At 49.4% G+C, this 22,930-nt stretch overlaps 1 protein-coding gene across 3 annotated transcripts in view; it reads right to left on the reverse strand.

The window, feature by feature from the left end:
• RAPGEF1 (Rap guanine nucleotide exchange factor 1) overlaps window positions 1-22,930 on the reverse strand; it is a 142,843-nt gene continuing 119,913 nt past the window's right edge. For all 3 annotated transcript variants that reach the window (XM_084820608.1, XM_084820609.1, XM_084820610.1), the window contains 13 exons: window positions 20,750-20,838; window positions 18,456-18,567; window positions 15,963-16,038; window positions 15,110-15,194; window positions 13,284-13,376; window positions 12,677-12,862; window positions 11,660-11,744; window positions 10,497-10,591; window positions 9,414-9,492; window positions 7,929-8,030; window positions 6,729-6,826; window positions 6,275-6,403; window positions 1-4,662 (listed from right to left, as the gene is read on the reverse strand). In XM_084820608.1, coding sequence (XP_084676734.1) covers window positions 4,512-4,662; window positions 6,275-6,403; window positions 6,729-6,826; window positions 7,929-8,030; window positions 9,414-9,492; window positions 10,497-10,591; window positions 11,660-11,744; window positions 12,677-12,862; window positions 13,284-13,376; window positions 15,110-15,194; window positions 15,963-16,038; window positions 18,456-18,567; window positions 20,750-20,838 — 1,380 coding nt within the window. In that variant the 3' untranslated portion in view covers window positions 1-4,511. The remainder of the gene's footprint in view (window positions 4,663-6,274; window positions 6,404-6,728; window positions 6,827-7,928; window positions 8,031-9,413; window positions 9,493-10,496; window positions 10,592-11,659; window positions 11,745-12,676; window positions 12,863-13,283; window positions 13,377-15,109; window positions 15,195-15,962; window positions 16,039-18,455; window positions 18,568-20,749; window positions 20,839-22,930) is intronic.

Here is a 22,930-nt window from a genome sequence, read left to right on the forward strand (position 1 = left end):
CGTTCGATTATCACTTTAATCTTGGTGACCAAGGCATGCACCGGAAACATGATGATCATTAGAGGCTGGGTTCGTTGACCGCATTTATTTTCACTGTTGTTTCTTTCCCTTGAATATAAAAAAAGTAACAGGTTCTGTTATCCCCCCCGTTTTTGCATGGAGGTGGGGATAGCCATAAATATACAATGTCAGAATGGAAGGAGGCTGGTTGGCAGGACAGCAAAGTCAAGAGAGGTTAGGAAAGCTTAAAAAAGCCGTTCAACTTGTCCCGAGTTTTTGGCGGTCGATATCCAAAATCTAACTTAATATTAACTCTTCTTCCTCTTGCCCTCGTGGCTTTAATTTCCCACCTCCAATTTAACCCCATCCCTGCAAGGAACAGAGCTGTGAATTCAAAAGAAACAGGAGCGCAAGAGTTTGTCAGATTCAGAAACTGAATTTTCCCAGCAAGTGCAAACTTTGCAGTCCGCAATTTTCCACCATCCTGGTGCCTTCAACTGTGATGAACTACACCTCCCATCACCCCCTGCCAGCATGGCCAGTGGAGGGCACCAGGCTGGGGAAAACCACTGAGGCAGTTATTTTGTTGCTTTAGCGCCCTGGTTGGCAACCATTTTTTAAACTGGCCGCGTTTTTTTAACTTGAGCAAGGGTTTGAGGGCAGCAACACTGGCTTCCGCCCGCTGATCACAGAATGATAGAACAGTAGGGCTGGAAGGGGCCTGTAAGACCCTCGACTCCACCCCCTCCTCCATGCAGGAATCCAAGTCAGAGCATCCCTGACAGATGGCTGTCCAGCCTCGTCTTGAATGCCCCCAGTGTGGGAGAGCCCCCCACCTCCCTAGGGAATGGGTTCCATTGTCAACAGTCAGGAAGTTTTCTGTGATGTTCAGCCGGAATCTGGCCTCCTGTAACTTGAGCCCATGATTCCGTGTCCTGCACTCTGGGATGATGGAGAAGAGATCCTGGCCTTCCTGCCTCCGACAACCTTTCAAGTCCTTGAAGAGCGCCATCATATCTCCCCTCAGTCTTCTCTTCTCAAGGCTCAACATGTCCAGTTCTTTCAGTCTCTCTTCATAGGGCTTTGTTTCCAGTCCCCTGATCATCTCCGTTGCCCTCCTCTGAACCCTCTCCAGCTTGTCTGCATCCTTCTTAAAGTGTGGTGCCCAGAACTGGAGACAGTACTCCAGATGAGGCCTAACCAGTGCCGAGTAGAGGGGAACTAGTGCTTCCCGGGATTTGGAAGCTCTGCGTCTGTTACTGCAGCCCAAAATAGCATTTCTTTTTTGCAACCGCATCACACTGTTGGCTCATATTCAGCTTGTGATCGACGACAATTCCAACAATGATTCATGAGCCTGCCCCAGGCAAAGGACACTTTAACCCCGTTCTCCCCCATACAGAAGCACAACAGTGGCTCTGGCAGAATTCTACCCTTAGGCAGCCCAGTTGCTTGGTCTCTCGGTTCACTCATGGGGCTGCATCGGTCAGGTGCCCAAGAAGGGTGGAATTCTCCCAGAGCCTCTGATACAGTTCACTGTTGGGGTGGTGGTGAAGCTACCTGGCATGGAGGCTTCAAATCAAGGCTAGAGCCAGAATGCCTCCAAATAAGAGCTGAAATGCAAGAACCATCGATAGCCCATCCTTGCCCTAAGCCAGGGATGCAGAACCTCTTTCAGCACAAAGGCTGGATTCCATTTTGGAGCAGCACTTTGGGGACTGCAGGTAAAAAGTCCTACAACACCCATGGCTGGCTAGGAAATTCTGGGAGTTGCAGGACTTTTTGTTGTCTAAACATGCACAGGAGTGTGTCGTAAAGCAACCTTGCCCAACCTGGCACCCTCCAGATGTGTTGACTGACTGATTGATTGCATTGATATGCTGCCTTTTTTCCTCCTGAAGGACTACAACTCCCACAATCCCCCAGCTATGCTATTTGGGAGCAGTGGGCCTGCGACATGGAAGACAGCTGAGAAGCAGGCAGTTGGAGTGCAAAGAGCTCAAACACACTGTGCATAGATGCTGATGAGAATGGAGAAGCTGCAAGGTGGAACAAAAAGGTGATTCAACTGAAAGGGAAGGAGGGAGGTCAAATATATTGTTATTTATTTGAAGTCCAAGGAAACTTTGCTGATATACCCAGGTGTTTGTCCGAACCCTTCAGTTCCCCTCTCGGATCTTTTTTTAAATGAACCTGAGGCCCAGCTGCCCTTCCACTGTGCAGAACTTGGTTCATATAGAGAACAAAGGTGTCAGCTTATTGTATAGGGAGGAACTTTCCTTGAGGCAGCCACGTATTTTACTAAAAGGGAACAGGCTCTGGTGGATCAAGGCCAAAGAGCTGTTCACCACAAAGATATGCTGGAGAACTATGGACACGTGGCGTCTCCAGGAGGACTTTTGATTCCCAAATCTGATCTCATCTCCTGGCTGGAAAAAGAGGAGAGAGTTTCTGGGACTATGGGCAGTCAGTCCTGGGAGAGAGCCGGAAAACATGGTTTTATCTTTGGGAGCTTGCACGCAGGTGAAGAGGAGATCGAGTGAAGGCGGAGGAGCTAGAAGGAACTATGAATTGTCACGAAAAGTAAGGAGTTGGCCACAGAGCGACCCAAAAAGAATATGCAGCAGAGGGAAATGATTAGGCAAGAAAGAGAGTACAAAGCAGACTCTCGTAGATTTTTCCTCACCAAGCTACGAATATCCCAGTTCCACTTGTAACCGATGCAAGCAGTCTGAGCAGGTAGCTCAGCGATGCAGGATATGGTTAAATGCTGCCGCCCCGGGTTCAGGGGAGGAACACTGGAGCAGAAGGGTCCGCTACTCAATCTGCAGTGGGCTGAACTTACGACTCCTCCTTCCCCACCTCCAATCCCCCAGGCCACCAGTTTGAGGCCCACTGTAGCTGTACGCAAACACTATAGTATGCTGATGCAAGAACGTTGCAACCCTTTCAAAACTGGCATTTATTCGTTTTTAAGGAAGACTTTCCAATACGAGATGCAGCGGCAAATTTAACCAGCAGGGATGTCCTGAAAAGGGCTTTGATAGCGGCCCCCGAAGTGTACGGGAGAGAAAGACGGAACCCATATAACAATGCCCACCTTCCTTCCCCGCTGCAAATCCCAACGTTTTTGATTCAGAAGGACTCCACTCGGGAAAGGCAGCTGTTTTCGGAGGCAAGGTGCAGCAGCCGGCCTTGTGTGGCAGATTTTGAGTGCCATACAAGGTGGCAGAATGGGAGGGAGACACATCTGATCCAGCAGGCTGTGTATGTGCGCGTCACAAAATCCGCTGGGAAGTTCTCCTTCACAAGCCTCCGACAAAGGAATGGGGAACTGAGAAAGAGTAGGCAGCTCCTGTTCCTGTCAATAACACATTTATGCAGCAGAAAACTCCAGTCAATTGCGGCCCCCATGTTAATTAGAGGGAGGTGCCATCTGGGTTCTGCGCTGCACGCCCTAACTTGACTTTGGCTGCTGGCACCAGTCAAACCTCCTTCATCCTGACACCTCGGATGACCTCTTCACACAGTAGAGATTTTTCTTTTCCTATACACATTGCTTTGCACTTTTAAGTTTCCTCTTAAAAACCCATTGGCAGTTCAGACATGCATCAAAACAAAAAGAGGCCAACGGGGCCTAGAGATTCATATTTACAGACGGCCTCGTTTTCTACATATTTACTGTGTTACAGCTAGTACCATCACTAAATTATACTCCCCCCAGCCCCACTCTGTAGCGAGGACAGGGGGGATGGATGTCACAGGACCTCAGCGGTCCCAGATTCCCGAGTCAGAGAGGAGAGAAATTCCCAGTTCAGTTGAAGAAGATCTGCGTGGATTTGGGGAGGGGCACATTGTCAGGAAGGCAGCTGCCTCTCTCATTCCTTTTCCATCTTGGTATTGGGGGTATTCGATTATATATCCCTGTAAACACAAACTCTTCAGGGGAGAAAGTAACATCGCCCCCGTCTTTCTAGTGTTCTTGTGTGGAAAAATGATCTGAGATGGTTCTCCTTGGGGATGTAACAGGAAAACATCCTTGATGACAGCCCCTTTTCATCCTGCGTTGCGTGGGCTACGCACAGGCCTGATGTGGCTTCAACACAAGGTACGGCCACTTCATTTTTCTCTCCTCCTCTTGTAGCACGTGGAAACAGAAGCAAGGATCTCCCTCTCCCAGAGCACAAGTAAAACTCCAAATTTGGCAAAGTGGGAACACGCTGGCACCGATCCACCTATCTCCAGTGCGCTCTCTCATTCCGCACCAAAACGCTGATCTATGGCACAGAGGACCAGCGGAAGGAGAACAGAAGGCCTTGGCGGCTCTCTCCCCCAGCCTGATGGGAAGGCAGCACACCCAATGGTCACAGCCTCACCGCTGAGACAACCCAACACCTGGGGCTGACCCAGGAGGGGAGGGGGGAATTAGCCAGTCCCCGGTCCAAGTCATGTAGCTGCCGTCTGTGCAAGCACCCAGCAATCCTTTACGCCCACGGCCTGCGGGCCCCCCTCTAGGTTTTCTCTTCCCGGTCTGTCTTTCGCCTCGTTATGTTTCGAGGTTTGATTTTAAGTGAGAGTTCCCACAAGGCCTCCTCGGCCAGATGGTCACTGAAATCGTTGAAGAACGAGATGATGTCATCATTCCGTTTGATGTCATAATGCCTGCAATGAGAGAGACACATACGCAGAGTGCATATTATAATAGGCAGAGCCATATTGCTGCCAACAAAGCAGTGGGGACTGCAAGAACACCAGCATCATTTGATTCACTGGCCGCACAACGCAGGGCTCTGTGCTTCAAAAAAAGAAAAGGAAAGAGAAAATTTTCCACAATCACACCGTCAAAAGCTCACGCTCACAAAAGCTGGATTCTGTGACTTGTGTAAACGGTGCAGAATTATGTAATTTCTCTTTTGCACAATCTTGCTGGCCCACTTGCTGAGGGAAAAGTCAGTACCTCCAGTTAGGACAAAATTAAAATCACTTGGCTTCCCTCCTCCTGCCTAACAGCACAATCTTGTGTCTACTCAGAAGTGAATCCAAGTGAACTCAATGGGGCTTACTCCTCGGTAAGCGGGTACAGGATTGCAGCCTAGATCCAGTTCACAGAGGAGCACCCTAGTTCTTGAGCACACAGGACCAGACTTTGGAGAGTCCTCCCAATGGATGCTAAAATGCTGCACTAAATTCTACATTCCACACCCCTGTGGAAATGCAGTATACTATGTTTAAAAAGGAAGAGGAAGGAAGAGACACATAGATATACAAAAAGGGTAAAAAGAACCACTTTCTTGTCTGGATAGTGAGCTCCTAGCTTACACTGAGAAGCTATTATAAAATGTTCCCATAAAATGTACCTTCCTAAGCTGGCTTACATATACAGCAACAAAACACAACTATACAACAAAGTCCAAAGTATTAAAACAACATTAAAATAAATAAATGCAGCAGACAAATATTTGCTAAAAACAGAGCTCCATGGAATTATCCAAATTCAGACCAGAATAAGGAAGTCTTCAAGGACCTCCCAAAACCCAGCAAAGAAGGGGCCAAACAGATCTCCCTGGGGATGGTACTCCAGAGGTTCTCCAAAAGCCATCCCACATCCATGCCTCTCTGCCCTCAGGCAGGACTGGGAGGTGCCACCCCCCTGAAATTAAGGTCCTGCCTACTCTTCCACTGGTAGAAGGCTTTTCCCACCTGTCCTAGATTATTTGCATGGATGAGTATTTGACTGACCAGCTCACAGGGAGTTCTTTGTGGGATACATTTTTTTTTTAAGTCAACACATTTCTGGTGTTTATTCAAACAAACAACCCTTGGGGAGAACAAGTTGCTCCCTAACCCTCCACTCTGAGGGGCCACCACCTGCCCCATCTACTGGGCTGCTTGTAGTGGCTGTCAGCTCTCCAGACTGGCCCAGAGGAATACTGCACGTTGTATGCCATGCATACGCAAGTACATGGACAGAACTGGGCTTGAGGCATGGGCAGAAAACGGGAAAGAGGGAAGACATAGAGAGGTGTTTAGAACGTCTGTGGAAGACCATCTTGGAGGGACTGAAATGTTAACACTGCGGTCTAATGGGTTAAGGAATCTAACAATTCCTCCTGCCATCAAATAGACAGTGAAATCAAGAGACCTCCCTGCTGCAAATGCAAGTACAACTGACTGGACAAGTTGCCTTCTGTTTGCTATAGCCACATGTGGCATGCCTCTAGTCCTCATTGAGAGGTGTGTTTGCTCTTTGGCACAAGTAACTGGTACCACTTACACTTGCTGGAAGCACCTCATGCTGTCCAGGATGTTGAACTGCTGCCAACGCTTGGAAAAGTTGACTTTGCCCTCAATGTAGTCTGGATTCCCCAGGTGGACAAAGGTCAGGTCTTGTAATATCAGGCCCCTGGAGAGGAGGAGACATGGAATGGAAGACCTCACGTTATGGCTTGACATGGCAACCAGCTAGGAAGGCTGTTGATTACAGGCTGAATGTGAGCCAGCAGTGTGATGCAGCTGTAAAAAAGGCGAATGCAGTTTTAAGCTGCATGAACAGAACCATAGTTCCCAAGTCAGGAGAAGTTATCATTCTGCTTTATCCCACGTCAGTGCTTAGTTCTGAATTGCCGGCATCAAGCAGTGGGGAGAGGTTGGACCGAACGTCCGACAAGGCCCCCTCTACAGTTCTACGGCCATCGGTGGAACCCCAGAGAGTGGGGGGAGCTACTCACAAGTAAGGTATACAAGGCGGATCCACCTCTGCAAGAGCAGCTCGGTAAGCCCGGAAGGAGGAAGAGCTGTCGATCAGAGTGCAGTACTCCGCCAGGCCCTGGCAGGACACAAAACACGGTACGTGGCGCTCATTATCGGAGCAAGGGAACTGCTTGGATGTGCACCTAAGCTAGCAGGTTTGGAGGAACCCGCAAGTCTGAAAGAGCAAGGGGGGACCCCTGTGTTCCACTGCCTCATATAGAATCTGGCCACCCCAAGAGTTCCTGTCTCACTTTTCCAAAACAAGCAACTGACTAGTTCTCATGGGCGTGGCCCCAGACATGTGGAATGACCCCCATCCCATCCCGCCACAAGAGCGTTGGTTGTGCGCTTCCCCTGCCTGCTCTTCAGGTGACTGGGTAAAAAGCAGTTCAGGAAGACTTTGGGGCTCTAAAAACAGCTGAACCATTTATCTGGTCTGCTCTGCGGGTAAGGTGGTGGCAGGGTCGGCATGGTTGGGCACCTGCCAAGGCCCACTCCTCTGCAGGGGCCCACAGCCGAGAGCCTCCTGTCTCCTTCCACTCATCACCACTGCAAGTCGCTCGCTCACTCACTCACCCTTCCCTCTGTCCCGGGGGGGTGAAACACGGGTGCCGAGAAAGAAGAAAAAGCAGCATCTACAGCCTGCTCACTTGCCTCCAAGTCTTGGCAAGTGAGCAAGGAAGGGTGGGGGGACAGCGAGCGGCAGCAGATGACACTGGCAGCCCAGTGGAGGTGGACCCAACGAGGGTGTTTTCCCTGAGGGCAAATCCTGGTGCCGACAATGCACCCACCCACCATTCATTCATTTCTTTCATTTCTGTACCGCCCAACAGCCAAAGCGCTCTGGGCAGTTCACAAAAACCATGAAACAAAAACATAATATATAAAAAAGTAACACGCAAAATTGAAAAAGAGTTCGACACAGCTAAAAAACCCCCCTCCCAGTTACATAAGACACCAGGACCTGATAAAACAACTGATGTTCAAATCCCGTCACGTGCCTGGGAGTAAGTGGTAGGGTAAGCTGAGGAGGGCCTTCTTGCTGTTACCGCGATCGGTTTACCAAGCCTCGTTTTTAATCTTGACTGTGCTCTGGTCTGTTTGCCAGGCTTGAGGTTTTGGAAAGACAGGATGAAAAATGTTTCGTTAAAAACAAAATTAAAAACAACGACACCCACCTCTGAAGTTTGTTTCTGCCACTCGAGCCGACGGATGGGTGCTGAATCCAGCGCGGAGAGAATGGCCAAGTAGGAGTTGAAGTTATTGAGCTTCCGTAAGTGCTGCGGAGGAGGGAAGAAGACGGCGATTGGGGCATTTCAGGGGCGTGAGCTGTGGGTGCACACGGGTTATGTGCTCTTCAACCTAGTGCCAGGCTCCTGGCACAGCCAATCCAGGGGATCGATACAGCTAGCCCACCATAGGGGCTGCTGCTACAACAGGGCCAGCGTCAGGGGTAGGCCTGGTCAGGCACATGCCAAGGGCCCACACCCCAGCAGGGGCCCACTGACCAGAGCCCCCTGGAGCTGCTCCTCCTCTTCCCCTTTGCAACCTGCTTGTTCCCCTGCCTCTCGCTCTGGCCAAGGCAACAGCGGTGGCGAGAAGGAAGGAAGAGCAGGAGATGCCCCAGCCTGCTCGCTCCCTGGCTCTCTGCCTGCCGAGCAAGCAAGCGGCAGCAACGATGAGGAAGAGGAGGAGAAGCAAGGGCAGCTGGTGACCACGGCAATGAGGAGGTAGACTCATGAGGGAGCGGGCCCTGGAGGGTGCCTTGCTCAAGGGCTCTCACAAACCTGGAGTCAGCATCGGTTACAAACATCTGTTCCGTACTGTGCCTGAGAAGGGAAGGCTTTGAGGCCTGACCGCTTACAGTCCCAGGTAGTTCGCTAGGCTAGGCTTTAGCCTTCGTCCCAGCAACATTCCTGAGGTTCAAATCTCAGGGTCCCTGGCGCCATCCGGCATTCTGACATAGGCACTCACTGCAGTAACGCTTGTCTGCTGCAGTGGTCTCTAAAGGTTTCTGACTGCGTACCTCTATCAGTAAAACATTTTTGAGCATGCACCCCCAATATATGTTTGTTTGTTTGTTTATTTATTTATAAATTGTATACATGTACTACTGTACTATTATGTACATTATAAAACATACACAAAAAATAGAAAGGATGAGATGAAGATGAAATAATATTTTTAAAGTAATTATTTATTTTATTTATTGCCAGTACAAAAACGCTTTTTACTCTCACTAAAAAATATTATTATTAATAATAATATTTTTTAGTGAGAGCAATGTGATTGAATATGCTTCATTTCAGCGGATTCCACAGGTCGGATTCTTAGAGAAGTGAGCTCATTTTAGTCTGTCTCAGATTTTTCCAGCATCCCTAAGGGCAGCTGCTCCAGTGCTGTGGCTGAGCAAGTAACCAGGCAGAGACTGGCGCAGTGGCTCTCGGTGGCTGCAGCAGAGGCAGGATAGGACTGGAGCTGAGAGAGAAACGCCACGGAGCTTCCCTCTTGGCTCCCGTCCCCTCCTGCTGCCTCCGCCATCATTGCACATCATGGCAGCTTAGCAGGGCAGTGGGAAGGGGTTCCATCGTCCGGTGGCTCGCGCACCCCAATGGATCGTCTTGCGCACCCCACTTTGGAGACTGCTGGTCGACAGCACTTACCTTCATGATCTTTATAAACTTCAGAAGCAACCTCTCTCGGTCCTGTGCTTTCTCCTGCTGCATAATTATCGAGCGGACCCTGTGAGTTTGCGAACGGGAGAGACAACAAAGCAACACGGCGCTCAGGATTAAATGCTCAACTGGGTTTCCAAGCCAACAATACCTGCAGAGTGGGTTGCCAACGGCCAGTGGTGCTGAGAAGCCGGTAGTGTCGCCCTGTTTGGTTGGTTCCTCTTTTGAGCAACCCCCTCCCCAAGTTTCCATTTCTCCAAAATGGAAAGAATTTCAACGGAAACCTGCAAACCTCCTTCACGGTGGGAACTAAGCTGTTTTTACTAAAATTAGCAGCTCTCCTTCTGTTAGAGGATAAGAGGGATACTCCAAACCCAAGCAACCTTCCCTGACGTCTAGTAGATTGCGTAGACAAAAAAAAAAAGGATGATTTCCAAGAGAAGGGGTTATGATTATACATTTATCACACAGGGGAGGAAGTCAGTTACAACTGTTTTATCTGAGTGCATTCAGTGTTATATTTGTTGTGTTTCTCTTTACCAAAATACTCCGAAGTCATGTACGATTTGCAGCAATGCAGCTGCAAGGCTGTGCCTTTATCAGGGCCAAATTAGCTGTGACGTTAAATGTCAAGTGCTGTCAAAAATCTTCTCGGGCTCCTCACTGTAATGTTTGGTACCTACGTGCCTAATGCTTCATTAGGATAGCTTCTGGGATAGCTCCTTAAGAGTTCTGACTGGTTCTGACTGAAACCCAGAGCGGATTCATTACCCCACTGACATCGGAGCAACCAGCCTTCACTAAACACAACTCTGAAACCTGCGTCTACCCAAAATATGTAACTGCAGCCTGAGAATTCTTTCTACACTTTTGCTGTGTGGCTCTCGAACTGTAGTTCTGGCCATCAGTCATTCAGATGCATACAACCTCTTGTCAACAAACAGCCGGCCCGACAACAAAACAGCCCCCCCGGCCCGACAACAAAATATATTGCTCTATAGCAGAGCTGTGCAAAGAGCACATTCCAAGCCTCCCCTGGGATAAGAAGTAAGAGCTGTTGTTCTCTCTTACCAGTAGGACATGTTATTAAAGTGCTCAGTGAACTGGGTCAAATTGGGGCTTTTTTCTTCGTTCTGCTCTTTGGCCCAAAGTAAGACTTCAGGGATCTGAGTAGGGAAGAAGCGAGAGAAAGACACACAGCTGTGGACGGCATTGTTTGCCATGAATTCAGAAGCACACCCCCATTAAAATTTAGAACTCTCCCAGGTTAAAATGTAGGCAAAACATTAACATAAAACACCTCTTTGGTGGTGCCACAACCCTGGCATGCCCTCCCACAGGAGATTCGACAGGCACCAATTTTGCCTTCTTTTCGGCACAAAGTTAAAACATTCCTCTTTGCCTGGGCATCCTCCAAGTGCCTCCTCTGAGAGGTTCGGAGGGCAGCAACAAGGGAGGGGGTCTTCTCGGTGGTGGCCCCGACTGTGAGATGCTCTCCCCATTCAGGTCCACCTGATGCCAATCTTTTCAGTGCCAGGTGAAGACTTTCCTCCACTCCCAGGCATCTGATGGCCACAGTTATTTATTGTCAGTTATTATATTGGGTCCCAGTATTTAATTGTAACCATTTCTTAGCTACTTTAAACTGTTTTTAAATTTCGTATGTTAAAGATTTTATATTATGTTTTCATTGTCTTGTATTTTGGATTGTAATTTTCTAAGGGGGTGGGAGAAATTTCCTGTTTTGGTTAGGTCATGTTTGGGAACCGAACAGAGTTCTTTGGCTATTAGGCAGTATATACATGAAATGAATGAATGAATGAACATTTGATTGCTTTAGTGTATGTGTGTGTATATGTGTATGAGAGCCAGCATGGTGTAGTGGTGAGAGTGCTGGACTGGGAGCTGGGAGATCCGGGTTCTAGTCCCCACTAGGCCATGGAAGCTCACTGGGTGACTTTGGGCCAGTCACAGACTCTCAGCCCAACCCACCTCACAGGGTTGTTGTTGTGAGGATAAAATGGAGAGAAGGAGGATAATGTAAGCCGCCTTGGGGTCCTTGCAAGAGGAAAAAAGGCGGGCTATAAATGCAATAATATTTGATTGTTGTTTGATTCACTGGGTGAAGACTTTTTGCTTTTTAGGGTGCAATTGTATAGTTTTTATATTGGATTTCTTGTCTGTTTTTGATCCTGTGGATCAAAAGCAGTTTGTAAATTTTAAAAATAAAATACCTCAATCTTATAAAACAGCTCTGCATCCAGGAGGGTCAACTGCTCAGCTATCTCATGGCTATGGAAATCATGCAGGGTGCCAGGCCTGGAAATGATAAAGAAGAAAAAAGGTGATGTCTCTTACTCAAAGTTGCATGTATTCCCCCCCCCCCCCCACTGCTCCCCTTGAATGCAGAAAAAGCACTGAATCAGATGCTGCGCCTGAAATTCACCATCTTGAATATCTGGGTTTTCTTCCTTTTTAAACCTCACTCCATAGGTTTCTAGCCCCTCTGGTTGCAGAGATAGGTTTGAACCTATGTGGACCTCTCTAAGGTAGTGGTGGGCAGACATCAGGCTTGCAGGAGCTATTTCGTTTTTTACTTGAATCCTGAGATCCCTCAGCCGATGTTAAGCCTGGTGTAAAAGAAATCCACTTAGAATTAAGTAACTCCGAACCCAAGAATTTGTTTCGGGTACTAGAACTGTATGCAGCTCTCATTCCTTCCTCACAAAAATGCACTCCTAGTTGCCCAAAACGTCCTTCACTTCAGCAATGCAATTTATAACCAGTCGATCCAGATCTAACTTCTGCCCACAGCTGCCCTCAGGAAATTAAATGCCACTGACTTTACCAGTTTTTCAGTGCCAGGTCAAGGCATTTTTATTTGTGCAGGGATTTTAACAGATTGCATTGCTTCAGCTCGCAGTATCGTTTTATTGCTGCTTGCCTCTCAGTTTTGTTTGTATGACAGTTATTTTGGTTGTTTTTCTATAGCGTTGTATTTGTAATTCTGAATTTTTTAAATGTATTGAATAATAACGTAGTGCAAGAATGCAATAAGGCAAACAGTAAGAAGCACTGCAGTACATCTCAGTGCAGTTCAGTTCACTCCAATGCATTGCATGCTGCCTCTTGAATAATTAGCATTTTCCCCTCCAAGTGCCTAGAAAATTGGAGCCTTCCAGAAATTTTCTTTGGTGCAGGTTTGGGATTTTCCTTTGCTCAGGGTCACAGAGGAAAGAGCCCCTCCTCACCTGGCTGCAACCCAGCGGGCTGCAAGAGGTTTGATTGAGTTGGTGTATCGCAGCATCTTTTTCTGATCCACTTTGTCGAGGATGTTTTTGCGCAACACTCTGGCGAGGCTGAGCTCCCCGTTGCAAACTAAATGGAACACCAAGTCCATGAGCAGCTTGAGGATCTCTTCAGTCAGCTCTACCAAACTGAGAAAGAAAGATGTGAGAAATCCAACTGAAGCCTCCATCAGCCATGTATTTAAAAATCACAACATTTCAGTCAGCAACCAGGCTACTCAGTGTGTGTGTGCATTCCATACGAGTGTAGCGTTTGATATCTAATACAGAATTCTGCATCCTGCGAATCTGAGCTCTTATTTAAAAAAAAAAAGCAATGAAAGCCTGTTGCTAGTCCTCATGACCACAGAAGAAAGTTCAACAGCCTGCTGGCTGGATCTACCGCAGGGTCAAACGCCACTTCCAACGCAACTTTTCCTGACATCTGTTTCAAAGTGGGTATCAGGAAGCAGCTAAACTTTGCAGTCTATTAACTTACGCTACTTGTCAAACACGTGTCATTTCACAGGAAGTTTAATACAGGTAAACTGCTTTGAACAGCCCGACTCACCATAGCTCGTCCACCACTCGGACCAGGACGAAGAAAGTGTTCTTGCTGACCCGTTTCTTAAAGGTGTCTGGACAGTGACAGAATTTCTCATACGTTGAGGGCGAGTTAAAGGACTAACACAGTGCAGCAAGCTTGCAAAGGCCAAACCAACGCGGCACGGAAGGAGACACCTCTCCCCAACCCAGATGGACGTGGAAACATTTAAGGAAACCCCACGACAGGCCAATGTCCCAAACCACAGATTGTGGATACAATCTCATCTTCATTTGAACACCCACTGCCCCCTGATCCGCTGCCGTTTGAGATTGCAGAAAGGCGGATAAAGCTGTTGTATGGTCCTCCTAAGTTCCAGAGGAGTGCTGCCAACACAGGTAGCTGGTAGGTTCTCCCTGGCCTGGCTTATTAAATATTTCTGGGTCAGGCTAGATTCTGGCCTTGCTCACAAGGTTCCCCAAGGATCCACCTTCTCAAGCCCTCCTCCCTGTTCTGCCTACCTCTCTGGGCAATCTCCCTGCCTGCCTGGCCCCCCCCTCCCCACCCCCGCCACCCAGGATCTGCCACACCTTTTCCCTCTGCACTTGGGCCCCATTCCACTGGGACTCATCCCTGGCTGCCCACGCCCCATTCTGCACCCCTGACTGCCCACGCCCCAACCCCCTGCCCAATTTTAGTCCCAGTTGCTTCTGATAGAGAGGTGATGGTTTAAGACTGGAAACTGAGGGAACTCCTGAATTCATCCCAGAATATGGTACACTGAGCTGCCATTCTATAAGGTAATCCAGAAATAAAAGCAATCTGGTCCGTTCTTTCTTTCTTTCTTTCTTTCTTTCTTTGTTTTTCTTTTCTTTCATGAGTGGCTTGGTTACTGCCTTCTGCATGAGAGGAGAATAATGCTGCTCATGTTTCTGTCTGGGCAGATGGGAGCATGGATTTACAGCTTCTAGCCGAAATCAAAATCTGTCCAGCACCAGCTGGGAGGGCAGCACGGAGACCACAGTGCCCATTAGTCAAAAGCAGCAGGAGCCGCGTCTGGGCAGCAGGTGGCAGCAGTGAGGCGGGCCTCCGGGCTGCACGGCATCACTGGGCCTCCGGAGCGAGCCAGCACACGAGCGAGCAAACCGCAAGGCATTTCCCCATGCGGCGAGTGTGAGCGATTCAGAAAATACATTGCCTTGGGGCAAAAGGCAGCAGGGATGTAATTTGGCAATAGGAAGGGCGGAATCGCTCCCTGGATTTCTGGAGTGAGATGCCCGCATGGAGTCACCCCGGAGCAGGGCGCGGGACCTTGGGCCTGGGGGCCAAAGCCAGTCCTCCAGGGCTGCCCATGCTCCCTTTCCCCCACCCACTGATCCTTTGGTGGTTTCCTGGATTTTCTGCAGTCCTTTCCCCATTCTAAACATTGAAATGCCTCTCCTAAGGCTTAGGGACAGGCAGTAAGAGCTTCACGCTAAAATATGCTGTGATTCAGGGTATTCTGGACACCCCTTTTCCCTTTGGCCACACCCCCTTTGTCTTTGGCCCCGCCCACCCCTGGAACGCAGCCCCCAAGAGCATCTCTGAAATGGAATTTGGCCCCAGACTGAAAGGCATTCTGCAGCCCTGATCATCTGTGATTCCTCCCTGCACTCCAGAGGCAACCAAGTCTGTCTGAGGAATCCCTGCCCAGGAGCCAAGAAGCTGTGATGTACTTGCTGGGTGAGAAGCATGTGGAAGTCACAGGGCCTTGCTGACACTGCACTACCTGGCAAGGGCCCCACACCTCCTGGGACATACGTACAGAGTATGTTTGGGGGTTGGGGGGACTTGCCGGGCACTGACAAGGATATCTGTACTGTAACTTTTTGATGAGTTCTTCGGGAGTGATGAAAGTTCGGTACGTTGTCAAAAAGGCTTCGCAGTATAGCACCAGATCTAGTTGCAGACAAAGAGGAGGAAAGGAAGAACAACCCATCAGTCAACTGGGTCTCCCATTAGAAGCGCGGGGGCTCTACTCTCTTGTAACCACATAAACCATGTTTGGGCATCAGGATTGGGCCTTGGGCTCACACGCTCACTCCTCCTCTTGCACAGTCTATTCCCCTCCATGACTGACTGGTTTGCGGCAAACCAGGAAGCCAGAGAAGAAATTAGGAAACAGACATGAGTCTAAGGCACAGACCTAACACCTTACATCAGGGGTGGGCAACCCTCCCCCCCCCCCGGCCTTGAGTGCTGCCCTTGCCAACACCACAGCCTCCCCCTGGCCTGCTGAAATGTGGTGGTGCAATGGCAAAACAATCGGCAGTTTGCAGCTGAAATTCAGCAGCTCTTAAGAAGCAGTAACGATCAAAGCCAGTGATTGAAATGATTAACAATATGCAACCCCTGCCCCCCCAGAAACAAAAACAAATGCAGCACGACTCAACTACTGAGAATGGGCACAGGAGGGTTAACCTCCCCTGCCCCCCCCCCAGCAATATGCACAACTATAACTGCTGCAGTGAATGTTATTGGAACTTATCCAGATTATCTCTCGCTTGACTGAAGCTAAGCAGAACCCTCTTTTGCATGGTCTCCACCTCCAAAATCTATTAATCCCACCTGCCTGCCTGCCTGATCTGCAAAACACAACAGCCCCTAGTTCCACATGGCGAATCTGTGGCCCGCACCAGTGACAAACCACGCTCCCCTCCACAATACCTTTTCTGTCGGTCTCTGTCGCATGGACCAAGAGAATGTCCCCCGACCCTCCACGAACATCTGGTCCGTCGTCTCCCTGCAACGGGGGAGCAAAAAAATCCCAAAGGAGATTGTGCGCCTGGCAGCTTCCTTTTGGGGCACCCTAATTCCCCAGCGCCTAAGCGCCACACCGACATTCCTCACATCGTGGGGGATCAGCGTGCAAGCTGAGTCAAGAGCGAGCAGGGGATGGCCCGGGCTTGCTGTGCACTGGAGATGACCTCCAGCCCAAATGTGATTTCGCTGCTTCAGACTCAAGGGAGCAGAGAGCTCTGAACTCTTGGGCTTGTGACGAGAAGGAGAATGCCTTCCAGGGGCGACAGCAGGGTGTGTAGAGGTCAAGCCCGAGTGGGCCTCGCTGTATCATGAGCTAAAGAGCGCCCCAGGTTCCACCATCGCTGGAAAAATTACGCAAATTGTAGACACATGCAAAAGTGTTCTCATCAAAAGGACTGAAAAAGGGCATGAAAGCCTCCTCCACTGTCACCCTCTCCCCCCCAGGAGTTGGTAGATAGTAGTAGACTGCACTGAATAATAGCTGAGGATCTCTCTCTCCTCTATGACTTCTAACCTGTGAAAGGGTTATTTTACGCAGGAACACACACGTCCTGCCCACAAAGCTATTGCTGAGAGTGTAGGCCAGCTTTGAGAACACAGCAGTGAGCTAGGCCAAGAACGACAAGCTTCTCTATGACATCAGAGCAGGTAAGCCAATGGCAGCTAGAGAAGCAGTGCCAGGCTGGGTGTCAAGGGCTCCTTGGAGGCCTCTCTCAGTCTAATCCAGTAGCCAAGTCCAGACACAGACAAAGGGATTCTTTTCAAAGCTTTATTCCTCTTTTACAACTTAACAACTCTACTGTTAGCAACTAGATCTGAGCAGCAGAGTACCTATGCCCTAAGTTGGAACAGTTGGTCCCCGTTTGAAAGGGAATTACTGGCAGACCCCTGAACTTAAGGACTAGGGAGAGTCCCTCCCCTTTTCCCTTGGATCCTCTGGGCGCAGCCGTTGTTTGTGCGCCAACCGGGCACTACGCCTCCTTTCTGCGCCCTCCATTTGGCGCCGCTCTCTGCGTCGGCGTCGCGCGTCCATCAAGTCTGCTTCCTGCGCTCTGTCACTCCCAGGACTGCTATCTAAGCTAGGAATGCTGGTGGGAGGAATCTCCATCAGCTGTTGGCACTGGGAAAGAGGAGCGCGCTCCTCTCCCAGGAGCGACTCCTCTTCCTCAGAATCAGAACTACTCTGGGATTCTATGGGCTCAGTGTCCACCCTCACACTGGGGATAACATGACATTCAAGGATAGTGGCCATCCAAAGGGGGAGAGTGGATATCACACGCACAGAGGCACACAGATACCACCGTCTTTATAGCATTATAGAGGAAGAAGACGTCAAAATGGCGCCCGGCACTTTACAGCAAGGGGCTCCTGGCATATAAAGGCTCAGAGAATTTATGTTCACAACGCAACACTGGAGGCATTCCTCTGGCAAGGCTCCTGGAATTCCACTTACGCGATGAGTAATGGCTTCTGCCTGCCTGCTGGCGGATCTGGGCTGGTTGGAGCGGCCCCCTCTCACAGCAAGTGCTGGCAAGTGATAGATTGCTGCTGGCTTCTAGACAGGACCTCTTGACAGCCTGAAAGCTTCAAAGGCCCGGCGTATTCCCTGAAGCCCAGAGATCACAATCGAGCACGACTGTCTGGTGGAGGACATGCTCAGGCTGTGCACGAGCAAACATTGTTCTCGGGCAGAAGGAGAAGAGCTCCATTGCTTGAGGAGCTCACACGCCCCTTTCCCAAAGCCATTTAGGGGCTTTCCCACAAGCCGAGGGGCTACATTTCTTCGGCAGTCTCTGCTATGCGCAAAGGCAAAGCATTACTAGGCATTGTTTATATTGTGGTGGGAAGTGACACATAAAATGTATTATTATAATAATAATATCACTTTAGAATCTCAGCTTTCATTTTAAAAGGAAGTATGTTCCTAGTTCATAAGATTAAAAAAGAGGCTTGAACTGCAGAATGCCTGAAGACATTTTCGATGCTTGTTTATTTAAAAATATATTTATATCCTGCTTTATGCCTGACAACAGGCTTCCAAGGCAGCTTGCAATAAAAGAACACGCGCACCGGCAGTGGTGACTGAAGCACTGGGGTGTGTGTGTGTGTGATGATGTAAGCTTGTCCCTTCCCCAGGCCTTCGATGTAAATTTCTGAGATTTCCTTTGGCACTGCCCATAGTTTCAAGCCTAAGATCTAGAATCTCTAAGATCTAGAAACTTAATTGTTTAAAGAAGTGGAAGGCTGTTCAATTGTGTTTCTCCGTACCGGAGATGTTTAGCTCAGGGGCTCAGTTCTGGCAAGTTAATTCAATCTGATTTGATTCAAGCATAAATGTAGCAGCATATGAAAGCCACAATGATGGGGAGGGCAGGGGGAGAGGAGAGGCCCGCTTACCTCCTGCTTCAACGTCAGTCTGGCCATGATTTCATTGTGGTCTACCAGGGACAATTCGTCTATTTCCTCTTCGAGCTGGGAGGACTCCAAAGGTTCTGGCAATGCTTGCTGTCTGGATGCAGAATGAGAAGATGTGATGCAGAATGTTCACACAAAGGGAAAAGGGATGGCTGCTGGCCATTTAGCTGGGCCTCTCTTCTGAAAGGAGGCACAATAATAGTAATAATACACAATATTATTGTTTATAATAAACAATATAAACCAACAACAACATCATTTCTAGTCCTAAGTGTAGATGGTGTTTCAAAGAAACATAATATAAGCAAGAAATAGTTCCCTGCCCTGAGAAGCTTACAATCAACATTTTGATTTGGGGAGGGGTGGGATGTGGGGGAGAAAGAAAGCTAGAAAGATGCAAGAAGGGGCCCAACTGCGTGAGGCAAAGATAACAACGGAGAGACGTGAGTACATTTTGTGTGGGTTTTTCAGACACCCCATGAAAATAGCAGCTTTCACAGGAGAGGAAGAGAGACAGAGCAGGTCACAGTCATGGTGGTGTCATGAGAGAGAACCGCCTAACGATGACGGCCTGCCTAATAAAGACTCAGAAAGCCAAGGGTGGACCATCGAGCTTCTAGTCCTCAAGAACGTGGGGCCTTAACTCTGCCCCTCCCCTCCCTCCGCTGCCCAGCCAAGTCCTGGATTTGCAGGATGACCCACTGAACCTGCCTGTCAGCCCCAGGAGAAAACGTTCTCGAGCCTCCAGCGAATGTATTCTCACCCGTCTCGTAGTGGGTGGCAATTCTCAGATATATAAGGCATGAGTTTCCCCTTGAGAGAACAGCTAGCACGTAGGTACTACTGAACTCTTTTTAAACACTTCCTGGATGTTATGGGCCTCGGCTACTGGATCTTTAGAAAATTAGGATAGAGCAGGGGTGCAGAGTCTCTTTCAGCCCACTGGCTGCATTCCATTTCAGAGAAGCGTTTGGGGGCCGTATTCCAGTGGTGGGTGGGACCAAGGGCAAAAGAGGCGGGCAAAACAGCGCAAAAACCGGGAAAGGGAAAGCGAGTGGGGGAAAGGGAGTGGGACCAGGGGAAGGGGGAAGGGCCATCTGGGGAGGCTGGGAGGGCTGGATTTGGCTCCCAGGTCTAAAGTTCTCTACACCCCTGGATCGTGGGTTGGAAGACTCCAATCCCTGCTCTGCTGTAAAGCTTTTTGCGCTCTGGTGAGGGCATGAAGTGCCTTGAACAGGGGGCACTTTACTCCTTTAGTCACCACGATTAATTTGCCCGAAGGGGGAGCTCGTTAGCCCCTAAGCCTCTTATCCACTGCTCTTGGGGGTGACCATTGTACTTGGCAGCCTGGAATCTGACTGCCCGTGCTGGCAGCACTATCTGTCATTATTGTGACTGTTTCTTCTAAGACATAAGGAGTGTGCAATTTGTGGCCTCCGGGTCTTTGGGCTACAACTCCCATGATCCCTCACCATTGGCTGTGTTGGCTAGGGCTGATGTGAGTCGTAGGCCAAAGCATCGGGAAGGCCACAAGTTGCCCACCCCTGTAATAGATGCATTTTTGCCTAAGATACACATTGTGCAAGCGATTTCCCCAATACAAAACATTAGTGAGCCTCTGTACACCAGCTGCTGGGGAAAGTGGGCGGGAGGGTGCTGTTGAGCTCACGCCCCGCTTGTGGGTTCCTGGTCGACAGTTGGTGGGCCACTGTGTGAACAGAATGCTGGACTGGATGGGCCCTTGGTCTGATCCAGCATGGTTCTTATGTTCTTATTTCTGAACGTTATTCTCCTTAACGAATGTGTTCTCATACACATTTGTCAATGGGAGAACGTCACTGTAAAATTTGGAGAAGTGCGAATTTTGGGTCGCCTAGTGGTGTGAAGCTCCAAAATAAGGGCTCCCTCCCTTCCTGTAGCTGCTGGGCCTCATCCATTCTGCCCTGCTGCCTGCCTTCCAAATTGCGCTGTGGCCACTCTAGGCTTTGGGCAGCCCAAGCCACCCCAGAGCCTTTTTGGGTGAGGACAAAATTAAGTAAACAATGGTCAATGCTCTTGCCACATACCAGGAAACTGATCAGAAGACACATCTTTTAACTTTTCACATTGTTGTTATGGCTTTCAAAGGTTTTTTTTTTTTTTTTAAGCAAAAACATTTTGCTATGTTTTTATTTTCTGAAATCTTGGTAAGCTGCCTGGTGCTGGTTTCAGAAAGGTGGTACAGAAAAACAATTGGTAAAACCTCAGAATGCAGAAATGTAAGTTACCAGCCCCACCTTTCGCTCTCATCGTGGTTTGCCTTCCCTGGGGCACCGCTCAGAGAGGCGGACTCCTTCGCGTGACCGTCTTTGATGGCTGGGGGCTCCTGGAAGAGACAAACATGCCTTCTATCATTAACATGGGATACGTTCTGCCTGGATGCCACTTGGCACGCCCCAAGCAGCATCAGCGGATTCACAAACAACCCTCCCGGCGAATTCTGGAGGGAGCGCACGGACGCCAAGTGCTGCAGCACAACATGCGCAACTCAGTGAGAATGGGAAATCGGAGAGCTCCCCAAAGCCTTACGTTGCATTAACATTTGCCTTTGAGCCACTGTGATATGAACTCCCTACTGTGTAGGGTTGAAAGCCGGCCTGGGGACCAGTCCAAAGAACTGTCAACTGAATGCCTGTTCAATGACCACAGTAAAATATTCAGTAAGATCCAGAATGGCTCTGGTGAGCAGCAACAACTTACCATTTTAATTGCATCATGGGGAGGGGACATCTGATAGCAACGGCAGGATGGGGTGGGGCTGTTGTTCCCCAGTCTGGCAGGAATCGGGGTCACACATACAAAACCTCCCATTTAGGACAGGTGTGCAAAAAGTGCTCCCTGCCAAGCTATTTCTGGGGGCTCGCAAGACCCCCGCAACCTGCAATGGCCACTACCAAAAAAATACCTGAGGCACAGCCTTGGGTTTCCCTTAGTAGTGCTAGCAAGGGAATCCCTTCCTTATCTCCAATCTCTGCTGAGAGATCAGAGATAAGGACAGGGTTTTCTTCCTAGTTCTAGCTAGAGAAACCCTTCCCTTTTTTCCCAACTCCAAGCTTGTATGTTTGTGTGTGGGGCAGGGGGGGTGCATGTTGTGCACCCCTGGTTTGGGGGAAGTTGGAGTGCCACGTCTCAGGACGTGGCCTCAGGATTTCAGGCTCTTAGCCTCTATCTCCAGGGCAAAGACTAGAATATCGCGATTATGAGCCACAACTGGGCAGGGCGGGGGAGAAGAGTTATTTTCTTCTTGTCTTGATAAGTTCTTTCGCTGTCAGCTCTGCCGCCCATCTTCGCTAGGCCCCACTCATGAGCTATCAGGCACAGCCAGATTTTGCCCCACCCACCACATCCTTCAGGCTCCACCCCGACCGGTGTGGCCCTGCCCAGTTAAGCCACATGGCTTCACTCCCCCTATTGGACATGGGGTGTAAGTGCAGGCTGCCCCTCTGGACAGGAAGGCTAAGGAGAAACTGGAAAGCTGCCACTCGGCGCACGCCGCCACCGAAGGGCGACACTTCAGTTTCTCTCAAGTGCGGGATTCAACTGGGCAGCCAGAATCACAGAACTGCAGCCATCTGTTGTAAACTAAAGCTCAAGCAGAGCATGCTGGGAAAAGCATTCCGCAGAACAGGATCAATTTGACTGGATTTTTAAATTGGTCCAATGAAGTGGCTGGTGTGAAAGGAAGAGAGATATTGGTGCCCCTTGCAGCTGGATAAAAGAGGGCATTTGGGCAGGTGCAGCAGGAGATGCTGCAGCTGCCGAAATTCCTTCCTCTCTGTGCACGTGCGTGCCCCCCCCCGTTCCCCTTGCTGGATGGGGGATGCTGGAAGTTGTAATCCCACACATCTGGAGGGCGTGAGGTTGGGGAAGCCTGGACTAGGCTAAGGCTCTACTCTGAAGCATATTTACTTGGACAGAAATCCCACTGAAATCAAACTGGGCTTACTTCCAAGGAAGCTTGGCTAGGATGTGGCTGTAAGGCTTTAACGTACTGCTAATGTGTTCAAAATGAAGCCCAGCTCCAGGTGGGTGCCAGCTCCCTTTTAACAGAAAGTCCCAAACCCAGATGCATTTTGAGCTGGGGCACCTGTCCCCTGGGATATTACACACGAGGAGGGGTAAAACTGATGGGGTGGGGTTTTCTGGCCCAAGCGGACCTCAGCTTCTCATTTCTCTTGTGAAAGGGAGTTTACCTTTTGGCACAACTGTTTTAAATAAGAGTTCTTAATCAGCATATAGAATACAACATTTCACCCCTCCCTGCTAATGTTTTGTACTTGGGCCCTCCTTCTGAACTTCTCACTCCCCCTGCTCCCCCTAATAATCTGCTCCACAGATGGGTGTGTGGAGATCCTTCTGTGCAGTGTGCAGTCTTTTGCTCAGTGGTGCAGTGGTCAGTTCTGAAGCGCAGGCTCTCA

Source organism: Heloderma suspectum, chromosome 14 (genome assembly GCF_057233095.1).
Source record: "Heloderma suspectum isolate Gila_16-S chromosome 14, 16-S_ref, whole genome shotgun sequence".
In the NCBI taxonomy this organism is placed as follows: domain Eukaryota; kingdom Metazoa; phylum Chordata; class Lepidosauria; order Squamata; family Helodermatidae; genus Heloderma; species Heloderma suspectum.